The following is a 22,207-nucleotide window of genomic DNA, read 5'->3' as shown; positions in this document are numbered from 1 at the left end:
ATTATTAGGTTTCTTTCCCGTGAAGCCATACAATAATTCAACGGAATGTGGGAGCCACGACAACAAGCTTCCACCTCATTTTTTCCGCTTCATTTTCCGTCCCTGTCGGATTCTCACTCAAGAAAAAGAGAATTTATGAATAATAATTTTAGAAATTTAGATGTAAAGGCAAAGGAAAGAAAATTTTCAAAAAATTTCAAAACCAGAAAAGCCTTATTTTCTAAGTTACCCATTGGACCAAGCAAGTATTAATAGAAATGGAAGTTTTTTTTGGTCCATTATTGAAAGGATGTGTACTCAGTCAATCCCGCTCTTTCATTAGAATTAATCCTTTTCATTTCAAATAATGTGCAAAAGAAATGAAATGTTGAACATGGATATACACACATTATATTGCAGTTCCAACTGAGTGAGTTTAATTTTATGTACACAACCTGGAAATTTACAGATCTCTTCCCATATCCTTGGGGATTTCCCAGGAAATTAAAAAGAAAATGGTAGTAAAAGAGGTATACAATCATGATATTTATACGAAAAAATAAATACCTGCACTAGCTCAATGAAAGAAGATGATTGAACGTTTCACCTGGAATCAGGCTGAATGAGCATCATGTGTTCTTGAAGCCCAGATACCAAAAACAAGAAACCAGAAGACAAAGAGGATTGCCCAGTAGCGTGCAGGCCCATACCTGATTCTTGTCAACACAAACTGCATTTTAGGGGGGTAGTTAGTCCAGCCATTCCATTTACCAAATCTCTTATTAAATTTAAATTAAAGGTGGAATACACATGCACAACACCATGATCTAGCTTTTGTAAATAAAAAAGAAACCAAAAAAGTAGATTTGAAATAGACAACCATACAAGATAAAAACAAATTGATACAGATGCAAGGCAGCTAAGAACAGGAAACTTACAAAGCGGAAGAAGACTACCACTGTTAAAGCACAAACACCTCCAAGGAGAATATGCAGACCAGTTTTTGCAGTTTTCTACGTACAGATAGAAAGAATCATCAGTGCATTTACAAGGAGAAGGAGTTGTCACAACAACTAGTTGCTTCACTTCAGTTTGAAGATGGATCAAGAATTAAGAGGTCCACCATGGATAATGCAGAACCAAGTCCACAAAGATATGCAGATTTAAACTTCAGAAAACACCATGGTAAATTAAGATGTCCGATTACATCCAATAAAGTAACTGGTGACACAGGCAATTGTTCCATCATCATTACAAGTTTTGAGATGCATCTTCAATTATGAATATGTGCAGAACAGGAAAATTTTAAAATATATGATAAGAAAACTGCATGAAAACAAACCAGTAACCAGAAAAATGATTAAACAAGATTCAAAAATGAAGCCACATAAAAAAAATAATAAATATATAAAAATCAATACAGTAACTAATAAGAGAAAAGCTACTTTTGACTACCTTTCCAACACGAGGAGCAATGAGCCAAGCAAGAGTAACAGTAAGCAGCCCTGTGGCAAGAAGTACCCCAGTACCTTCTAAAGCCCAATTGGTTGCAGTGTTTTCAGCTGGGAAAACTTCCTCTGCAACAATAGAAGGTTGCTCACTAACAACCTGTGAAGGAGCAGTGGTGTTGTTATGGGGATTGAACCACAATGAAATTTCACTCAATCTTTGCCTTTGAATAGTTGCAACAGCATCAGGATCCACACTGGAGTATTCTGGCAACTGTGAAGGAATATGTTCTCCATTTGCAGTCCTTTCCCTTAACAAACTATACTCTTTCAAAGAGCTTATAACTTTCTTGATGTCCGAAATTCTGATGTGTTTTGCTATGCATCCACATATCTCGCAGGTGGTGGATCCATGGTTGACAAACCACTTCAGTGCACATGCATAGTGTACAAGGGCAAGATCATTTTTACAGGCACATCCAAGTTCAATCAATGTGTCCTGGTTATGATCAGAACCCATTTCAACATCAGCATTACAGACAAAAACTTCCCCTCTTGGACTAACAAATTCAACAAGTTTAGATCCTTTCAGATCAGTTGAAGCACAGTAATCACCATCTTTCTCTTCGCTGTGATTGGTCCTAATCTCCCAATTTCGAACCTGTGCATCACCTGATGGAGGGATGATACCTAGAAATCCCAGTGAAGTATCTCCTCTTTTGTCAGATTCAGCACATTGGCACACTCGACAAGTTGCAACACTGTCATCATCACTTTGATCTGAAATGGAATCACTTCTCCTTGATTCCTCATCAGTCATAGGTGCAATGCTTTCCCTAATGAAATCAACACTTTGAGGTAAATTTCCTCGATCCATCAATATTAGAAGTTGAGCATTAAAAATTTTTATTGGCCATCTGATTGATACTTACGGCAGCATTGGAGCAGTTAGGTGTACATTGCTGATTTGAGCAGACATTTCTGTTAGATGATGAAATGATCTTCTAATGGAACAGGTGAATTAAAGGATAAGAGAACACAGGTCCTTCACTTTTAAATAGCCGCATGAAGGCCACAAATTCTAAGTGCATCTCTGCTCGAATCTTTTAAGGCTATGCCAATAGTTTTTTTGGACTGTAAAGAGATCCCCCATTGTACTGTTGTGGAAGAAACAGAAGACCTGAAGTCAGAACTTAAGAAATTTAGTAGGAAAAAAAAAAAAAAAAAAAAAAACAGATCTTTAAATCCAGAATGGATCATATAGAAATCATATAAGCATTTTTTTTTTATAAAAACTAGAAAGTAATCATATAAACTAACAACACAAATCTTTCTACAGACTTGAAAACAACAATAACTATTAACATATGATAAATAAAAAGAAAATGTCTAGCAGGGAAGATAATCACATAACTAGGGATGAAACAGTTGTCATGTGTTAGCCTCCAATTCCAAGTTCCAAGTTTTCTTTTCACGTATATTATAAAATTATGAACCCTTTGGGCTTTATTTCCAGTTCTGTTACAAAGATAAATGTTACAGCTAATCTTCCATTGTATGCCTTTTGAATTTTGTTTTTATCCTGGTTTAAGCAGAATAATTTGCTATTCTACTTCATTTCTGCTGGGTTGAAACTTTTCAGGTGCTTTGCTAATAGAAATAATATATGTCATAACTTACTAACTTAGAGGCAAAGAGAAAAATGATAAGTAGTCACAAATGTTGTAGCACAGCAGAAATCCTTGTGCCCTTTGCGTTCTGATTAGACTTCAATCTTAAGAAACATTTTCAAAAAAAAAAAAAATCAAATTTCAAATGCTGCAGAATGGTTGTACTGAACTACTGATACATGCATCCCTGCCAACTAAAGGCCAGCAAAAATATATCTCCTTCGCCACTTTGCTCTTTTAGAGATTGAAACAGAGTGAGAGAGAGGAATAGATCTCAAGGAATTAAGACTCATCTAGCCATATTACAAGCCTGATACTAAGTATACTATCTTAACATTAGAAGATTTTAGTAACTAGACAATGTAGGATAAACATAATTAGGGACCTTCCTACTCTATAATAAGGTAATCTTTCAATCTATAATAAGTGTCTATATTTTTAGAGTCATCTTAGGAAACATTCTCTATTCAGCCACACAATCAAATATTGAATATTTATTGTATTGCCCATTTCATTCCTAGTTTACCTCTTTGTACATGTCCAAACCATCTGAATCCATATCCATATTTTATATTATAACAGCCTCCCTATTTGGGATTTGAATTCCATTCTTTCTTGTTTTAGCAAATATCTATTTCAGTGTTCTCATTAATTTTTGGAATTAACATAGTAACAGTCTTAACAGAGGAACTATTTTCCATCATCTTTTTTGCTAGCTATGCTCCCTCTATCATCATTTCCATTTTCCAGAACAACTTCCAGTCCTATTAAAGCTCACCTAGTTACCTCTTCACCTTCTATTCTCTTTTTCTCATTCATTCATTCTATTTCAGCCAAATTGCCTTCCAATTTTCAAAAGAAAGTTACTAGCCATTTCATTTCATTTCATCATCTAAATGAAATTAGACAACCAGGAACTACTCAGACATGTTTCTTCCTCTTACCTAATCACTAAATCCCTAGGCCCTTAATTGCTATCAACAACTCGTAGTGGAGTGGTTAGCGAAACAACAGAATAAACTAAAAAATGCAGAAACTTACAGCAAGTAAAAGCACATTCAATCACCATTTCAATGCCTGGGCCTGGCTATCCATCTCCGCATAAGTTAAAGTTTTTACTCAAAAATAAAAACGGAAAGCAGCTGTTAAAAGAAAGAGACAAACCTCTAGTGGCGTACCGTACTTGTGTGAATCGGGGGAGAGAAGAGAAGAGAATGAGGACAGATACGAAGCCATTAAACACAAGTAAAGGACTCTAATGCTCTAAAGCTACGTGGTTGCCTGCTGGGCCAACCAAAGCCCAACAGTAACTAACAACAATCGTTATGCAGTGGAATCGTGTCCAAATTGACACTCCAAGGTGGACACAGTTCTGTTCCAATCATTATTATGTGGACCCTAGTCCATACAAGTTGTGTGGACCATATTTTGTATACTATAAAATAATATACATTCAGTATAAAAATAATGTACATTTAGCACAAAAATAATGTACACTGTATTCAGGGAATGTACATTATTTTTGTACTGAGTGTATATTATATTGTACAATGTACATTTAGTATATTAAAAATATATTTTATGTTATGGTCCACATAACATTGTGTAGACCATGATCCACACAATAATTTGCCGTTCTATTCATAATTATAAAAAAATATATTCATAATTTTAACTTTCATAATTGATGAATTATATATTCATAATTATAAAGTCTTCATATTCACAATTATTGAATCTCTATATTTATATTCACAATTATTGAATTTTTATATTTATAATTACAGAACTATATGTTCATAATTATGTTCAAACTCTTTATAATTATTTTGAAATATATTCAAAATTATGAACAGTTTTGAAACCGTGTCCACATTATGTTGGTGGACACGATTCTACCAACATAATTTGCCTAACTAACAATATACACTTACAAGTTGGGACTATTCGGGTATGTGGGACTATTCGGGTATGGACCCGTTATCCGAACCGAACCAAACTATCAGTGAAAACTCAATTCAATTTAAAAGTTGAAACTCAATTCAATTTAAAAACTGAAGTTTGAATTTTGATTTGTATTGTATTATAATAAGCTTGGTGTAAAATATTATATGTACGTATATGGCTACAAGCACAACAGTATGGTATGGTACATAATCAAAAACTATGCATCATTCTATATTCATCTCATTAAATATGGGGAAAGTTTTAAGAGAAAAACCAACAAAAAAAAAAAAAAACAAAAAAAAAAAATGTAAAAGGGGGAGTAGGCCAATTAAAACTTTTACTATTGCCAATGACCTACAGAATCAATATGTTCTTGTTTTTGAAAGGTAATGTGTTCTTGTTTTTGAAAGGTAATGCGTTCTTGTTTTTGAAAGGTAATGTGTTCTTGTTGAGTGAATTGTGCCTGAATGGTGTTCTGATGGGTAGGGAAAGGCAAATTAAGGAAAGGTTGAAGATGATGATCCGATGAGGACACGTAGGGGGGATGGTGGGAGAGGAGGCCGGCAGGCGAGTTATTAGAAGATGTATATACATTACTACTGCAGGCGTTATAAACCGCGGCCAGATTTAGCGAATTCTGGTGATCAACGACGACGTTCTGTTGTTGTTGGTGGTGCTGCTGTTGCTGTTGTTGTTTGGGGACATTAAGCTTCTCTCCTTCCAGCTCCCTATACTTGTTGAGGTAGAGTTTGAGGGGATTGACGTAGTCCTCAAAGCCAAGTGTGGTGATGGCCCAGAGGATATCATCACCGTTGATAGTCTTTCGCTTCTCGCGCTGGCACTTGTCAGAGGCTTCGCCGGTGACGAAACTGATGAACTCCGACACGCATTCCTGAACGGTCTCCTTAGCGTCTTTGGAGATTTTGCCGTTGCCGGGGATGGCCTTTTTCATGATCCGTCCAACGTTGGCGATGGGGAGAAACCTATCTTGTTCCTTGTTGTTGTTATTATTGTTTTTGGAACATGTGCTACTTTCGGGACTCGCTCTAAGGCCCACATTTGGGGCGTTTCCATGCCTTTCGTCATCTTCCATAGATGATAGATGAATCGAGGGAGAGACTAGAGAGTGGTGAGTGAGTGGATGAAGTTAATTTGGTGTTATAATGGGTGAGGGTATATGGCGTTAGGAGCATAAAAGTAGGCATGGAAATGGGAATACCACCAGCTTTGACCAATTCCTCTCCGTTTTATACCCCCAGACTCGTTCCCAACCATACTTAGAAGATCACTATATAAGTACATTTAGATATATACACACCAACTAACATTCAATATTTAATCTCTCTTTCATTCTAAAAAGACTTCTTTTTCTATTATTATTATTATTATTTATTATTATTATTATTATTATTATTATTATTATTATTATTATTATTATTATTATAACACTATCTAAAATTCCAACAAGTATAATTTATAAATTAAATTTAACCGTGCTAAACTATTATTAAATCATGAGAAAAGGGTCAAATAAGTCCATAAATTTTATCCGAAAAGTCAATTATACTCTTAAATTTTTAGAAATTACAACCACACCCACAAACATGTTATTTTGGAGCAACGAAACCCACTAACTTGTTGGCGACCTGTAATTACATGTCAATTAGGTTCCAACCAACTCCAACAACACATCCGACCAAATTCCGGCAAGCTATATCAAATACCGGCAATCGGCACCAGTCGTGTTCTGTCGAAAAAGGCAACCAACTTAGTTGCCTTCTCCAGTAGTAGGTCACTGGTATTTGACCTAGCTTGCCAGAACTTAATTGGATGCTTGTCGAAGGTTCGTTGAAGTTGCTTAAAACCTTAATTGACCCTTTTCCAGTAGTAGGTCGCTGGTATTTGACCTAGCTTGCCAAAACTTAATTGGATACTTGTCGGAGGTTCATCGAAGTTGCTTAGAACCTTAATTGACCTACAATTGCAGGTCACTAACGGGTTAGTAGGTTTAATTGCTCTCATTGCTCCAAAACAACATGTTTATGCGTTTAATTACAACTTATAAAAAATATAAATTTAAGGGCCTAATTAACTTTTTAGATAAAATTTAGAGACTTATTTAACTTTTTTCCCTTTTATCATCAAGTTAACTTTTTCTTTTTAACTTTATTTTAATTTTTAAGTGATGGACAGAAGTTTGTATTTACACAATCATCCTACTTTGGTCAATAAAGTCAGAAAAACTAAAAATCCGGTACTACTGTTTCAGAACACCTTAATATAAATATGGAGAATGAAACATGCCATATGTGAACAATAAGATGTTGGGATGCCAAACCAAAAATTTCAATGAAATTTTGAAACATCAACCATCATTTTGAGCCAGTGGCCTTTACACCCCAAAATTTGTCGACGGCAGGGTGTCTATAATTAACAACTTGTACTCCCTATAATGTTTACATACACAAAACACAGCCTCCGTAACCATCCTACAGGGGAAAGCGCTTAATAATAAATGGTGACCAGATTTCATTACCAAACGCAAATACAATATTGCTTTAGGCACAGGTAGTAAGTATTGCTTTAGGCAATGGCATAAGTTAGCGTCTCCGCCTCCTTGGGCCGCCACATTGTCTTCACCACGCAAAGCAATCCTTCATTGTCCTTAGAGTATGTCGTACGAATTTCATAATGCATAGACTCGAACATGTTTTCAAGTTCACTTATAGTCTTCACGTTATCACGAACTATGAGTTTCCCGTCTGGCCTCAAAATCCGATCCACTTCAGCGACCAATGCTGGTAAGCTACACCTGCAAGTTTTGAATGCCACAGCACTATTAGGTCACAGCAGACAGAATGCCAAAGATGAAATGTATTATTTGATACACACTTTGTTTTAATATTGGAGAAGAGATGATCGGCATGGAGAAGATCATAAGATCTGGGATAAGTGCTGAATGATTCGCACCAGTCATGATAAATTCCAAAAAGACCTCTCTCGTATATTATAGGCAGTGTATCAGGAGCATCTATAGAAACAATGTTCATAACCCATACATTCAACTCTCTCAGAGCAGCTGCAAATCTGAGGATGCAAAAATTAAATCAAGATTAAAAAAGCTAATGAAGGGATAGAAGATTATATACACATGTGCTGTAATAAACAAGACTACAACTCATTAAACCTTAGGGCAAGAACTGGTATCCCTCATAGTTCAAAGAAATAAACCATTGATCTTACTATTTACTATTAAAACCACCCCAGTCTTTAACTATACTGCCGAATTCAAGAGGGAAAGTTTGTCATTCATAGAAATGGCATTGTGATTAACCTTTCATTATGCTTGCAGAATATTACATAGAATAGGAAATTGTCTGCTTACCCCCCATAGATGGCACGCATGTCCATGGCATTCCGCACAGCTGACCAGTTTATTCCAATTCCATCCAAATATGACTTGGTCACAACTCTTTTCCAATGCTGGTAATCTACAATAAAATCGGCTGGTGCAGGTTTCCCATACACACCTGTCTGGGAACTCAGTAACCAATACGGTGGTTTTTTCAACCTATCTGGCCACATTTCGGGCCACCGAGACCCTCGTTCTAATGAAGCATTGGGAACTTTGTGCATGCAAGCTTGTAAAGGCACATTCCTGAGCAGATGATTTAGAAGATAGATAGATGGATAGAGATTATAATGGCATCCAAATCTGACATAAATTAGCAAATGGATTGCAGATTCTAAAATGACAAGATATCAGCATCGGTTATTGATGGCAGAGCTGCCAAAGCCAGCAAAAAGATTCTTCAAGGGGGAAAAAAAAATCACTATCTTCAGTAGAAGAAATAGTACCAGGCTGCATCAGGATCATCAGATTCTTGGCAGAGTGGAGGATCATATCGTGATCTTTGCTCATAGCACTCATTTGAAGTAGGCTTCTGAAATATGGCAAATCCTGCTCGATTTCTTCTATCCTTTCTAGTTGTAAGTAATTCCCAGCACATTGACTTGGTTAATTTCTTCATGGCTGCCAATAATCCCAAAAAAATTGAAAACAGTGGATGAATATAGTTATTATCATTTGGATAACAAAGCATACAATCAGTCCATGGTAGGTTTGATCTACCTTCCCAGATCTCAACATCCTGCCGACGCTTCTGGTAGACAGGAGTGGCAGACCACACAAAGTAACCACCAGGGCGGAGCAGACGGTTCAGCTCCAATAGAAGTGTCCCGCCTATGTAGCACAAATAAAATATCAAGCATTTTTAGGGAATTGAAGAAGAGATCTATACAGAAGAATGTGTATTCAATGAATATGAATAAACATTTCAAATTACAGAAATTCATGAAATGGAGAAAATGGCTTTCCTTATATCTAGCACATAACAGACAAGATGAACAAGGTTGACTTTGCATTTATTCTAACATTACCTTCAAAAAAATGGACAGCAGGAATATAGAATATAAAATTGAATACCTTCAATATGCCAGGGAACCCTGCACCGAGCACAATGGACTATATCAAAGACCCTACCAGGGAAGGGAAGCCTCTTTGTACCCATGACAGCAGATATAGCAGGAATACCCCTTTCAAGTGCAAACTGAACCTGAGCTTCATGTTCATCATTGGGTGCTAATGACATAGTCAGCACATCTCTCTCAAAAAGATAGCCTCCAAAGCTGGCAACCCCACACCCAACATCTAATACAACACGTGTACGTGTTCCCCAAGCAATTTCAGGCAGAGTCTGCAACAGTAATGCAATCATCCAGGTAAGCATCAAAATATTGCAAGATAGTAAGAAGGACATTAAGAATTTAATAATTAATGCTTTCCACCTACAAAAACAAATATTTTCCTAAATCTAAACTCTGACCTTAAGAGGAAAAAGAAGAAGGAAAGAAAAACTTCATCCAAAGTATAGTTAAGTCAAACCATTAAGAAGGGAAGAGGCAATTGGAATTACATCCATTAGACTGACATAAGTCTCACAATACTTTGCTTTAACAGCTATGAGAAGATTCTGAATCAACTCAAATGGAGACACCAATAATCCTTTATGAATTTTCACTCATTTCGCCCTCTTCTGTTCAAATGAGAGTTTGATTCAAGTAACCAGCCCCATCAATTCAACCACACTAAGACTTTAACCCAAAATTTGGTTCACATAGGATAATGAATGATTGTAGGTGCTAACCTGTTGTATAAAATCAATATAATGAAGTGCACCACGCTTAAACTGGGTTCCACCACCAGGGAAGGTAAGATATTCACCACTAACTTTAACCCAATTTTGACGTGCTTTAAACCTTGTAAGCTTGGTGTGAGGAACATTATGATACCATATCTACAGGAAGAAAAATATTCAAACATCAAGCACATGTAATCAAGACAATGAAAATGAAACTCTATTCTTAGCAAAACAGTGCACTACCTTGTCCCTACTTGTAGGCCACTTAATTGGGGTTTGATATCCTTGAGGAAGCGGAACAAGGCAGGTGGGAGGATCATCTGGACAATGCCTCTCCCTGTGTTCATAATGCTTTGTACTTTTAAGGTTCTTAATGGCTTCCAGATTATCGAGGCAGGGGATGTAATCTGGGCCAGCAGTGACATTACATAATTTCCAACTGTGCCCACTTTCTTTATCTGATTCAGAAGACTTTTGTACTTCCTTCTCATTTGTTGATTCTGTTGCTTGAGTTGAAAATGCCCCATTTTGTGTGGTAGTTTCATTCAAAAGCTCAGACTGAGCCACAAAGGGGAAATTTTCATAAGACACCCTTTTCTCACTAGAACCTTCTAGATCCTTTTTGTCCCTGGCCTTATCTATTTTATTGCCACCTTTGGCTTCACCAGTAGTTTCTTCAGGTTCTATTTCAGCATCACCAGGATAAGGTTTATTCACATTTGAGACTTCTTTATTCTCTCCTTGACCAGGCTCATTTTCACTCATCTCTCCTTCCAGATCCATCTTATCCTCCCCTCTTTCCCCTATTTTACCATTTTTGTAATCACCATCTTTTTCTTCAGCAGAGGTTTCTTCTTTTTCCCGAACATTTGAGTTATTGACATCTAAGCCTTCTCCACTAGACTTACTTTCATTCTTCTCTCCTGCTTCAAATTCTTTATCCCTTGCCATCAATTCTCCATTTTCATTGCTCTCTTCCTCGTTTTTCTCAGCCCACTCATTGTTTTTATCTACTACAGATTTCTCTTCTATCTTCCCTTCTTGGGTTTGTTCTGTGTGTTTTTGTGTCTCTTGGATACTAGGATTGTTTTCCTTCTGAGTTACAACATCCCCTTTAAATGCCTCTTTAGCTAGATCAGTGTGAATATCCTCAAACTGTTTTGATTTCCCCACCTCACTCTTAATATTCTCATGACTGGCCTTGTTCTCGTTGCTGCCACTGTTGTACCCGTTTTTGCTACTTACTTGTGTCTTTGAGTCACTCTCGGTTTCCTGAGAAGGCACGTGCAATTTTTGTATAGGGACAACAGTCGACGAAGTTGACATCCACACTCCAACTAAGCACAGGGCTACAAAAATCACTATTGTTACTGTCGAACAATAATTTGAAGATGGTTTCCTAACATCAACCCTGGTGTACTTCCCCATTGCCATTCTCCTTCCAGAAAATGTAATATGCCTTTTCACCTAAAAGATAGAATATATAGACAATTAGATTAATCTTTTCAGCCTCTTTTCATGATCTATGGTCTATGGAGCAGTGGAGCTTATTCATTTAATGCAAAGCATACTATTATTATTACTGTTGGTACTTAATGTTATGCACGTTATATATATATATATATATTCCTTAAAAGACTATGCAAGCATTTAACAGCTCTGGCAATTGATAGTTTGATACTCCTCACAACCCACAAGCAAGAACGTTATAAACAGCTAAACAGGAAAGCAAAATCTTCTTGCAGAAGGATTCAAAGGTTGGAAAAAGTAAAATACCAGTAAAGTTTACAACAATCATCCAGAGTTACATTAAATGATCACAAAAAGAGAAAACGAAAACACCAATTATTGACAAAACTGAAATCCCAAAAACAATCCGCTAAAAATAGTAGTAATAACAAAATTAACAATAGCTATGAAAAGTGCATTGTTTAATGCTTGCTGAAAATTTATGGAAACAACAATTACACATGGGTTTTACGGGACGGAAACAAGCTAAAGAGATGGCCTGGAATTGTATCTAGAAATGAAATACCTGCAATCAAAGCTTGCCTCGAGCGCTTGTGGTGAATCTAAACGAACATAAACACTGATTGCTATATAGATAGACACACTCAGAAATTTACTCCGAACAATAGAAATTGAAAGCGAAGTATGAGGCGCTTTACCTGATTCAAGGAGGAAGATGAAGAGAAATTATGGCAATAAGAAGGCAAGTAGTGCCGTTATCATCACGATCATATTTTGATATATCGTTTGTGCGATTCCGGCAAATATTTGCGCTTGCTCTTTATAGTAAGAAGCCAGAGTTCAACTAGTACACTGCTACTGCGGTCTCATGCGAAAAGCACATCCTACCGGCAATGACCACCATCATCGCGTGAAATTTACATTGAATTTTATAGGAAAAGGACAATGCCATTTCTATTTTGAGAAGATACAGTCACGATGTTAGTCCGGCGCCGGTTGTGAGAGGATCGCTTTACAGACTGTGGACAATTGCAGGCATTTCTTCTGTCGTGCATGCATACGCAATACAGTCTTACAGCGTTACAGAGTAGTAACTAACCAACCGTGCCAATATTAATTAAGGTTTAATCATAATATTCTATAAATTTATACCTTGTATTATAATAACTAGTAATTCACTCGCGCGATACACGAAAAAAAATTATGTTATTATAAATATAAATAAAAAATAGAAAAACTAAAATATTTTAAATTATTTAATATAATAATATTTTTGAGCTTTCATTGGTCAAGTATTTATTATTTTTATAGAATAAAAAATTACAATTAAAATTAAAATTAATATTAAAATTATAATTTTGTATGGTTAATATAATCTCTAATTATGTGCATATTCAAATAAACTTATAGAGAGAATTTACATAATTACATTGATTTATTCTTAATTGTATTTCATCTATATTATAATTTTTACAATACGAATAATAACTAAGATAATTACATTTGGAAAGCAAATTTCAAATTTTGTATGTGTAAATTTAAACTCTAATTGAACACATTTTTTATATGATTATATAATATATAGCTATTTTATTTTTCAAAAGTATACTTTTTATATGATTATATAATATATAGCTATTTTATTTTTTAAATGTTGTGCTTTTTTTTTTATAATAAAGGATGTTGTGGCATTAATTGTAACATTAATTATTTCCCAAACCATATAGCTTTATTATATAAAGGATTGGAAAAAGTTATTCCACCAATATAAATTAAAAAAGTCTTGGAGTTGTACCAAGTGCAATGAGAATAATTGGTATAAACCTCAAAGGTTTTTGCATTCATTTTGGTTGTATGATTGTATCAAATGCAATCAACGTTTGCATACTTTAAAGTTTTGCCACTACATGAGAAAGTAAATTGGATAATAATTCACAAATTAGATTAAAAAGAAAATCACAATAAAAAAAAAAATTATGCAACATACTCAATCAAAAAAATATTGGTAATAATAAATTTATGACCTTCTAATACTAAATTCATATTCTACATACTCAACCACTTATTTTGAAATTTTATTTTAATAATTCATTAAAATAAAAACAAATTAATCTAATTAATTGTAAACTTAAACTGCGATACTTTAGAAATTTGAAAAGTCTTAGTTGATATTCCCTAAATACAATGTACATTATTTTTGTATTGAATATACATTATTTTATAGTATACAAAATATGGTCCACACAACTTGTATGGACCATGGTCCACACAATAATGATTATGTTAAATGCCTTATGTAATCTATTGATTTTCAACTATTAATAGTTACAAATAATTAGAACTCTAAACATTATTTAAAAAAAAAAAAAAAAACAAACAAACAAACAAACAAACATACCAATAACCTTATGGTCAAGTAGCATGTAGTTACTCTTTCAAATGAGAGGTCATGGAATTAAGTTTTAGTGGAGACGGTACTACATGTCTACATCAAAGAAAACATAATTATCATAAAAAATTGGCAAATTATGCTGTGCATCCGTATGCACCATGCATGGTGCATACGGATGCAAAAACGACGTCGTTTTAATAAAACGCGCATCTCCCCTTAAAAAAAAAAAATCAAGTTCGATTCCCAGCAACAACATATGAACTAAAATTCCATAATCGATGAACCATAATTCCATAATCGATGAACTATAATTCCATAATCTAATCTATGAACTAAAAATTCCAGAATGAATGAACTAAAATTCCATAATCTATAAACTAAAATTTCAGAATCGATGAACTACAATTCCATAATCGATGAACTATAATTCTATAATCAATGAACTATAATTCCATAATCTATGAATTAAAATTCCAGAATGAATGAACAATATAATGTTGTTACTGGGAATCGAACCTGAATTTTTTTTAAAGAGGAGACGCGCGTTTTTTAATAAAATGACATCGTTTTGGCATCCGTATGCACCATGCATGGTGCATACGAATCCACAGCATAACTATCCTAAAAAATTTCACTAACCATGACCATTCTTTTTATGTCTTAGCCCATAAACAATAGAAGCAACAAATAACTGAAAGACCAAATAACCATTTTGTCTAACATATAATCTACAAATGACTAAAAATAAAAATATGTCATTGGTTCAATTAAAGTTTTTTTATTTTAGAACCTAATGGGATAGTTCAAGTGACAAATGAGTTTTTTTTGTAGAAGAATTCTGGAATAATTCGGGTTTGATTCTCACAAGTGACGATTTTCCTTGGGTCAACTCCCGTGCCAGGTGGCACGAATGTGAATTAGTCAAGTGGACCTAAATCGTTAAGCGGACAGAGAAAGACCTAAATTGTACCTCTAGATGTATGTTTTTAATTAGAGATAATAACTTTGTCATTTATATTGAACTTTTTTGGGTGTTAATAAAAATTCGCAACCAGTATGAAAATATACGATTGTGTAACCGCATTATTGCGTAATAGTCCAGAAATTACACCTGGATGGTATAGGTAAGTGATCGATCATTATTCCATGGATCATGGTCCACACAAATGTGTGAATTATGAATAAAATGTACATTTTTAATATACTAAAGATACATTATTTGTGTACTGAATATACATTATTTGAGTACTGAAGACACATTATTTTGTATCAAATAATGTTCTTAAAAATTTGCCGATAAGTGATGGGGCCACCTGCAATCTCCAAGTTGGCAACAAAAGTAATAACCAACCGAGCTATTCACTTCTTATGTATTAAGGCGTGATAGGTAATACATATTCAGTTGAAAAGCACGGACAACAAAGTACTTAAGGTGAATATGGGACACATATATAACTAATAATGCACACTTGTCAATGTATGGTGGGGGTCTAAACACTACATAAGGGTCTCATGTCTCCCTTCAAACATCATTGTCTAGTCATTGATTTCCAATTAGTACAATATTAGTTGTAGCTTATTATTAGGGTTAGATGGTCTATACTTGTTTATTTCTGGGGCCATCATCCATTTGTGCATAATGCCCTGAACAATAGTATTATTATTTTCTTAAACATTTTATACATTTATACTCGGTAAGTATAATATCGTGTTTTACTTAGTTGGTCATCCATTTCTGACTTTATATTCAACTTTTGGCTATGTATAGTAATGACTTATGTCAAATATCTTATAATCAAATTATATCAACTTGTAAATTTATATAATGATGGAAAAGTTTGCAGATGAGAGAAGGTTCTGAAAATTTTATTAAATGTATTCACTCCTGGAAAAAATCATCTTACAGTAAAGGAGGCCACCAATATATACATAGAAGGCAGTAAAGACGATTATAACAAATTAATAAAAAGAAAATACAATGGCACTCCTCTAGTCTTATTCACCAACTTTCTCAATTTCATTGTCCTTATTGAACTCATAGCCTTCTAAATGGAAGTCCAATCCGGATACCATTAAACCACATAGTCTTGGTCTATTACTATATTTAAAAAAACTAAAATTTAAAGTTATGTTATATAAACAAAAAATAAAACCTACAATTCAATCCATCAAACAAACTAAAAAATATTCAATTCATAACATTCATAAAATGATAAAATAACATCCAAAAAGCATAATTAAAGAAGTATATACTAGTTTTTAGAATAAAACTGAACACAAAAAAAAAAATTCAAAATTCAAATTGTTAAACATCAACAATTGGTGTAAGATATTAGCCTAATGTAGTAATTTCATCTTTAGTCATGTTCATAATATCTTTTGTAATCTCATTCATGACAATGGTTCTTACTTAAATGACAATAGTTCTTAGCGGGTTATAAACACAATCGTTATGCTGTGCATCCGTATGCACCATGCATGGTGCATACGGATGCCAAAACGACGTCGTTTTATTAAAAAACGCGCGTCTCCCCTTTAAAAAAAAAAATTCAGGTTCGATTTCCAGCAACAACATTATATTGTTCATTCATTCTGGAATTTTAGTTCATAGATTATGGAATTATAGTTCATTGATTATGGAATTATAGTTCATCGATTATGGAATTGTAGTTCATCGATTCTAAAATTTTAGTTTATAGATTATGGAATTTTAGTTCATTCATTCTGGAATTTTTAGCTCATAGATTAGATTATGGAATTATAGTTCATCGATTATGGAATTATAGTTCATCGATTATGAAATTTTAATTCATATGTTGTTGCTGAGAATCGAACCTGATTTTTTTTTTAAGGGGAGACGCGCGTTTTATTAAAACGACGTCGTTTTTGCATCCGCATGCACCATGCATGGTGCATACGGATGCACAGCATAATTTGCCTTATAAACAAGTTTGTATAAACAAGTTAATACGATAATATTAGCGGGTTAAACGGGTTCTTAATAGGATTAACGGGTTGACCCGTTAAGACACGAAACATAACAAGTTCTTAACAGGTCAACCGGTTAACGACCCGAGACACGTTAAGACTAAACACTAACCCATTATTTTTGTGTCTGGTTTCGTGTTGTGTTAACGAGTCCTGTCCATAATTGCCAGGTCTACATAAGTAAAATTAGTAGTGCATATTCTCAAAATAATAAGTACAACTTTCTCTCATTCTAAAATAAAATAAAAACTTCTATTGAGCAAATTACTCGTAACAGATACCTTTACAGCAAAATCGCCTATTACTACACGCATTTGTAGGCAAAACTTAAACGGAACGGCGAGACAGCAAGACATCCTAAAAATGGAAAAGCGGTGTAAGCCCAACTCACATAAACGTCAGCCAACTACTCAACTCTTGCAACTTTGCAAGTAAGCCCAAAAAATAATTTAAAAAAAAAAATAATAAAAGACCATTATGATTAATGACCGAAATAAATTCAGTTTACTTTATGCCTTTATCTGGAGATCCACTTCAATCTTTCTGCTATCAAAGCTCTACCACTTTCTGCATCAATTCCATTAGGTATGCTCTCCCCTCTCCCTTTCTGACTTTCTTTATACGTATATATATATTAGTGTATGTATGTGGATGGATATTTCCACAGAAAGCGAACTCCATAGATGGGTGATTGAACAGTAGACTAGTTGTTTGATACTTCTGAGAAAAGTAGAAGAAAAAGGGCTATCCATGGGAGCCCATAGCCAGGATTTGGTGTGGACAAAAAAAAAAAAAAAACAAAAAAGCTTCAATTAGCTTTTGGTGTTCGGCTTATCACATGGAGGCCTCAAATTTTGTTTTATTGATTGTAATTTTTTATATTAATTTTGCTGCAACATTCAAGCATATGACATATGGTGTTCAGTTGTTTTAGGAGGAAGAAGCGTTTCTATGCAGATAGTTAAATCAATCCTTAATTGTTGGGTAGAGTCAAACTGAGTCCACTGTAGTTTTAATTGTTAGAGTGGTGAAGATACACATACATAATGGGAAACAATAAATCAACCTTTGATGACTCCCGCGATGGTAATTTTCATCAAAGCCCAGAATATCCAAGAAACGAAGCGGGCATTGGATACCCATATCCATCTACAACATACACGGGACATTCTGTTGACCCAAACCATCAAGCTCAAGGTCCATCATATGCTGGAACTTCAATTGACACCAATTATCAAAAGAAACAGCAAGCCACCTACATAGCTGATAACTTTAACTCTTTGGACCAGGTTCTCTTCTTAATAGAATGTGATTATCTCCTTCTAAATTTTATAAAGCTATGTCATATCTTCTTCGTGTTGGAACTCTTCTTCTGTTCCATCTTGAAAGGGGTTTATTTTTTCTTTATGATTTTAGTTTCACTTCATTAAACATTTAAACTGGTTGAGTAGTCCAAACATTACTGAGGGATTGATCAAAAGTATGGGAAATGTGAAAGAACAGATGGGAAATATGTGTAGAGAAAGACTGGTTGCAGCAAATAAGCTCTATATTATTGGCTTATGATGCTTATTTCTGATTGCAGTGAACATTGGTAGAGTCTTGCAATATGTGTACTTGATTTTACCTCAGCTCTTGCAATTGTTGAATGCTTTCTGTGCGTTCATGGTTGTTTTCATAATTAAAAGTGGTTGCACTTGAAAAAGAAAGGGGATTATTTGGGTATACAAAGCCTGAACTCATAAAGCATCAATGAAATGCCTAATTTGCTACCATGGGTGACCATTCAATTGTATGATCTAAGCAGTTTTAATGATTTCATTGTAATCACCCTGTCTTGGTAAAAGATAAATAACATGACTGTGTAGGTTTTCCATCTTTTTTTTTTTCTTGGTTTATTCACTTGTTGCTTCTGCATCACTAAGCAGGGGGTGGCTCTTTGCCACTCCAGACCACATTTCATATGCATTTTGAAGCAGATAAATATTTGGGTTACTTATATGTTCAGGTTATTAATGCATTGAGAGAAGCAGGCCTTGAATCATCAAACTTGATTCTTGGCATTGATTTTACAAAAAGCAATGAGTGGACCGGTAAATTCCTGCGTTCCTCATAATTATTATTTTCTAACATGGTTTACTTATAGAGAAGAATTCTTGACAAGTTGAAGCCTGTAGGCAAATATTCATTCAATCATAAAAGCCTCCATGCAATTGGTAATACACCAAATCCATATGAGCAAGCCATCTCCATTGTTGGGCGAACTTTATCTCCTTTCGACGAGGACAGTTTGATACCTTGTTTTGGATTTGGTGATGGTTAGTATTCCTTTGCCTATCTTTGCTATCAAAGTTCCTGGTCTGGAACATATCCCTGTCTCTTGACTTGACCTAGTATTTTGTTTAACACCTTTTCAGCCACTACACATGATCAACATGTGTTTAATTTTTTCCCCGACCATCGACCTTGTCATGGATTCGAGGAAGCTCTTGCACGTTATAGAGAAATTGTTCCTTACATAAAGCTGGCAGGTTTGCAACACTTCTTTTTTCACTTGTTGACTTAACGTGACAAATAGACAGTTATAATTGCATATCTTAAATCCTAAAAGTATATGAGTGTGTCCCTTGTACATTAAAGGTTGCTGACTGAAACAGTGAACGGTGAATAAATATCACTCAAGCCTTTTCTCTGCATTCTAATTTGCATTATGCTTAGCTGCTACCATGCTGTAGAACCTATCAAACTTTACATATTTATGCTATTTATAACAACTCATTAGACAGATGCATCTTACATGATAGTTTTCTATAAAAGTCCTGATATAAGAAATTCTGTTAAAGGTATTTTCTCTGCCCCACCGCATTGATGGAGCAAAAGCGTGTGAGATAAACTTTAATAGAGGAATTTACTATCTCTCAATGATTATCCATAGGCATACTTAATCCATAGGGAGCCCGTATTGAATGAAAACTGGAAATGGGTAGGGATGGATAGCCGGATAGGGGTGTTTGGGAATGATCTATATGTCATCAGAGTATCAGCTCCATTATTTTGCAGTTAAATGCTTAAAATATCTCTTTCCGGAGAACCAACTTTTGTAATGCTTTCTTCTAGTTATTTATATCTGTGAGTGTGGAGCCTCATATAATGGTCCTATCTATTTGTTCTTCGAGTTCAATCCTATTCAAAGTTATAAAATCGACTGATAGTTCTTTTATCCTTTTTCATCTGCTCAACTTGAAGGCCCAACTTCATTTGCCCCTATAATCAATGCTGCTATTGATATAGTTGAAGCACACAACGGGCAGTACCATGTCCTCATCATTATTGCTGATGGACAGGTTTGTTTTCCTTCCTTTTGATATATATATATATATATATATATATATATATATATATATATATATATATATATATATATATATATATATGCATTTCTGAACTTATATGCCCTTGCCCTGTTTTAATTAATTTCTTAATTTTTGGATCAGGTAACCCGGAGCAGTGATACACCACCTGGTAGGCTTAGTCCACAAGAACAGTCTACTGTTGATTCTATAGTTGCTGCAAGGTAGAACTTTTTTTCCTATAATATTCCTTTTTTTTTAACTTTGGATTTTCTTGTGAAGTTTATTTATGGCATCTATCTATTTGACTTAATATAATGTATATAGTGAATATCCTCTTTCAATAATTCTGGTTGGTGTGGGAGATGGACCATGGGATGAAATGCGTCAATTTGATGATTACATTCCTCAGCGGCGATTTGATAATTTCCAGGTACCACTTGCTACCGAAGATAAAGATTGTAGAATCTCTTATGGACTTTCTCTCTGCTTGTGAAGTTGAAGTAGCCCAAAGCAGTGTTCTTTCTTGCTTTTTTTCTTTTTCCACATCTTTGTGGCCGGAACATTTTGGTTGGGGTAACATGGAACTGCCAACAAAATCTTCTTTCCATGTAATTTCGCGTACGTACTATCTTGCAGTTTGTCAACTTCACATCAATTATGTCTGAGCACACCGATATGGGAAAGAAGGAAGCAGCCTTTGCGCTTGCTGCACTTATGGAAATTCCATTTCAGTACAGACTCACCCAAAGCATTCAATGCACGGAGTAAGACGTTTTCTTTTTCGTGTATCATCTTGCAACAAATGCTCGCTCAAAATATTTACTGTTTCAAAACTTACTGCTTTAGAAACAAAAGAGGTCCTCGGACAAGGCCACTTCCTCCTCCCCGTGAAGTAATTGACCATGATAATGCTGTCAAATCATTGCCATACCCACACGCAACAAGCTTTGGACCAGCAGACCCCGTTGCTGCAGCAGAACAAGTACGCGTTAATGTTAATCCCACTTCTCACTTTTGGTTCTATAGATGCAATGTACTTATTTATGTTTTTGTGTCTAAACGAAAGGTTTGCCCCATCTGCTTGACAAATCCAAAGGACATGGCTTTTGGTTGTGGTCATATGGTAAGCAATTTTACTACTTATACTCAGCTAAGAACTAAAATAAAAGTTAAAACAGAAATGAATTTGCAGTTGTTATTGGAATATAAAAGATTGATCCTTACATAACTGCCAAATATCCAGCCGCCTGCCGCTTTAACAGTTAACATTGTTACCTTTGGATCAGACTTGCAGGGAATGCGGTGCCACTATATCTCTATGTCCCCTGTGCCGGGAGCCCATTAAAACGCGAATCCGGCTGTATGGTTAAGTCCCAGCTCGGGTGTTCTTGTAATATATTGATGAAATAACTTGTCAAGAGATGTACAGGTCCCCTGCACTATGAAGCAGCCTAAATGGCTCCACCTCCAGGAATGAAGCCCACTGTCAATATTATAGCCCTTCACAATCAGTAGAATGATGCTATGATGACTTGCATATATTCATTCATATTTTTGCTTTGTGCAGTTAGGGTGTTTTTGGTTTTCTCAGTTGAATTGATGTCTTATGTTAATTTAATATGTAAACTCAGAAAAAAATGTTTCTGTTTGCGACAGTTTCATGTAATAATGAAAGAATCCAATTTCGAATATCTATCAATGAAGTGAGAATTTTCTTATTCACTTGTCCTGTAGTATTACTCTCCAAATTTATGTTTGT

At 34.8% G+C, this 22,207-nt stretch overlaps 4 protein-coding genes across 8 annotated transcripts; 1 reads left to right on the top strand and 3 right to left on the bottom strand.

The window, feature by feature from the left end:
* Nucleotides 1-356: 356 nt before the first annotated feature.
* Nucleotides 357-4,364, bottom strand: LOC109193805. 4 transcript variants are annotated; one of them, XM_019344622.1, is made up of 7 exons: nucleotides 4,262-4,363; nucleotides 4,139-4,180; nucleotides 2,360-2,607; nucleotides 1,435-2,263; nucleotides 1,103-1,124; nucleotides 918-992; nucleotides 357-709 (listed from the first exon to the last, which is right to left on the bottom strand). In XM_019344622.1, the coding sequence occupies exons 3-7, from the start codon at nucleotides 2,404-2,406 to the stop codon at nucleotides 609-611; spliced, it is 1,074 nt and encodes a 357-aa protein (XP_019200167.1). In that variant the 5' UTR covers nucleotides 2,407-2,607; nucleotides 4,139-4,180; nucleotides 4,262-4,363; the 3' UTR covers nucleotides 357-608. The 4 variants fall into 4 exon arrangements, with proteins under 4 accessions (XP_019200167.1, XP_019200166.1, XP_019200168.1 ...); XM_019344621.1 differs by having other exon boundaries at nucleotides 4,139-4,364; XM_019344623.1 differs by lacking the exon at nucleotides 4,139-4,180.
* A 954-nt stretch (nucleotides 4,365-5,318) lies between these two features.
* On the bottom strand, nucleotides 5,319-6,137 carry LOC109194120 (nuclear transcription factor Y subunit B-7-like). Its single transcript, XM_019345010.1, has one exon. The coding sequence runs from the start codon at nucleotides 6,135-6,137 to the stop codon at nucleotides 5,385-5,387; it is 753 nt and encodes a 250-aa protein (XP_019200555.1). The 3' UTR covers nucleotides 5,319-5,384.
* A 1,237-nt stretch (nucleotides 6,138-7,374) lies between these two features.
* LOC109194117 (probable methyltransferase PMT26) lies at nucleotides 7,375-12,511 on the bottom strand. Of its 2 annotated transcripts, XM_019345007.1 has the most exons (10): nucleotides 12,414-12,511; nucleotides 12,281-12,341; nucleotides 10,489-11,712; nucleotides 10,252-10,401; nucleotides 9,531-9,801; nucleotides 9,177-9,287; nucleotides 8,903-9,077; nucleotides 8,430-8,702; nucleotides 7,937-8,131; nucleotides 7,375-7,856 (listed from the first exon to the last, which is right to left on the bottom strand). In XM_019345007.1, exons 3-10 carry the CDS (start codon nucleotides 11,677-11,679, stop codon nucleotides 7,628-7,630), a joined length of 2,595 nt encoding a protein of 864 aa, XP_019200552.1. In that variant the 5' UTR covers nucleotides 11,680-11,712; nucleotides 12,281-12,341; nucleotides 12,414-12,511; the 3' UTR covers nucleotides 7,375-7,627. The 2 variants fall into 2 exon arrangements, with proteins under 2 accessions (XP_019200552.1, XP_019200553.1); XM_019345008.1 differs by lacking the exon at nucleotides 12,281-12,341.
* Nucleotides 12,512-17,575: 5,064 nt separating this feature from the next.
* On the top strand, nucleotides 17,576-22,147 carry LOC109194119 (E3 ubiquitin-protein ligase RGLG1). Its single transcript, XM_019345009.1, has 12 exons — nucleotides 17,576-17,680; nucleotides 18,106-18,384; nucleotides 19,104-19,188; nucleotides 19,273-19,413; nucleotides 19,513-19,626; nucleotides 20,342-20,439; nucleotides 20,590-20,669; nucleotides 20,773-20,878; nucleotides 21,085-21,212; nucleotides 21,295-21,430; nucleotides 21,515-21,571; nucleotides 21,735-22,147. The coding sequence occupies exons 2-12, from the start codon at nucleotides 18,142-18,144 to the stop codon at nucleotides 21,816-21,818; spliced, it is 1,272 nt and encodes a 423-aa protein (XP_019200554.1). The 5' UTR covers nucleotides 17,576-17,680; nucleotides 18,106-18,141; the 3' UTR covers nucleotides 21,819-22,147.
* The last annotated feature ends 60 nt before the right edge of the window (nucleotides 22,148-22,207 follow it).

This window comes from Ipomoea nil, unplaced genomic scaffold, assembly GCF_001879475.1.
Source record: "Ipomoea nil cultivar Tokyo-kokei standard unplaced genomic scaffold, Asagao_1.1 scaffold1932, whole genome shotgun sequence".
NCBI lineage: Eukaryota > Viridiplantae > Streptophyta > Magnoliopsida > Solanales > Convolvulaceae > Ipomoea > Ipomoea nil.
Note: the sequence above shows the minus strand (reverse complement) of the source record. Positions and strands in the feature narration are given on the sequence as shown.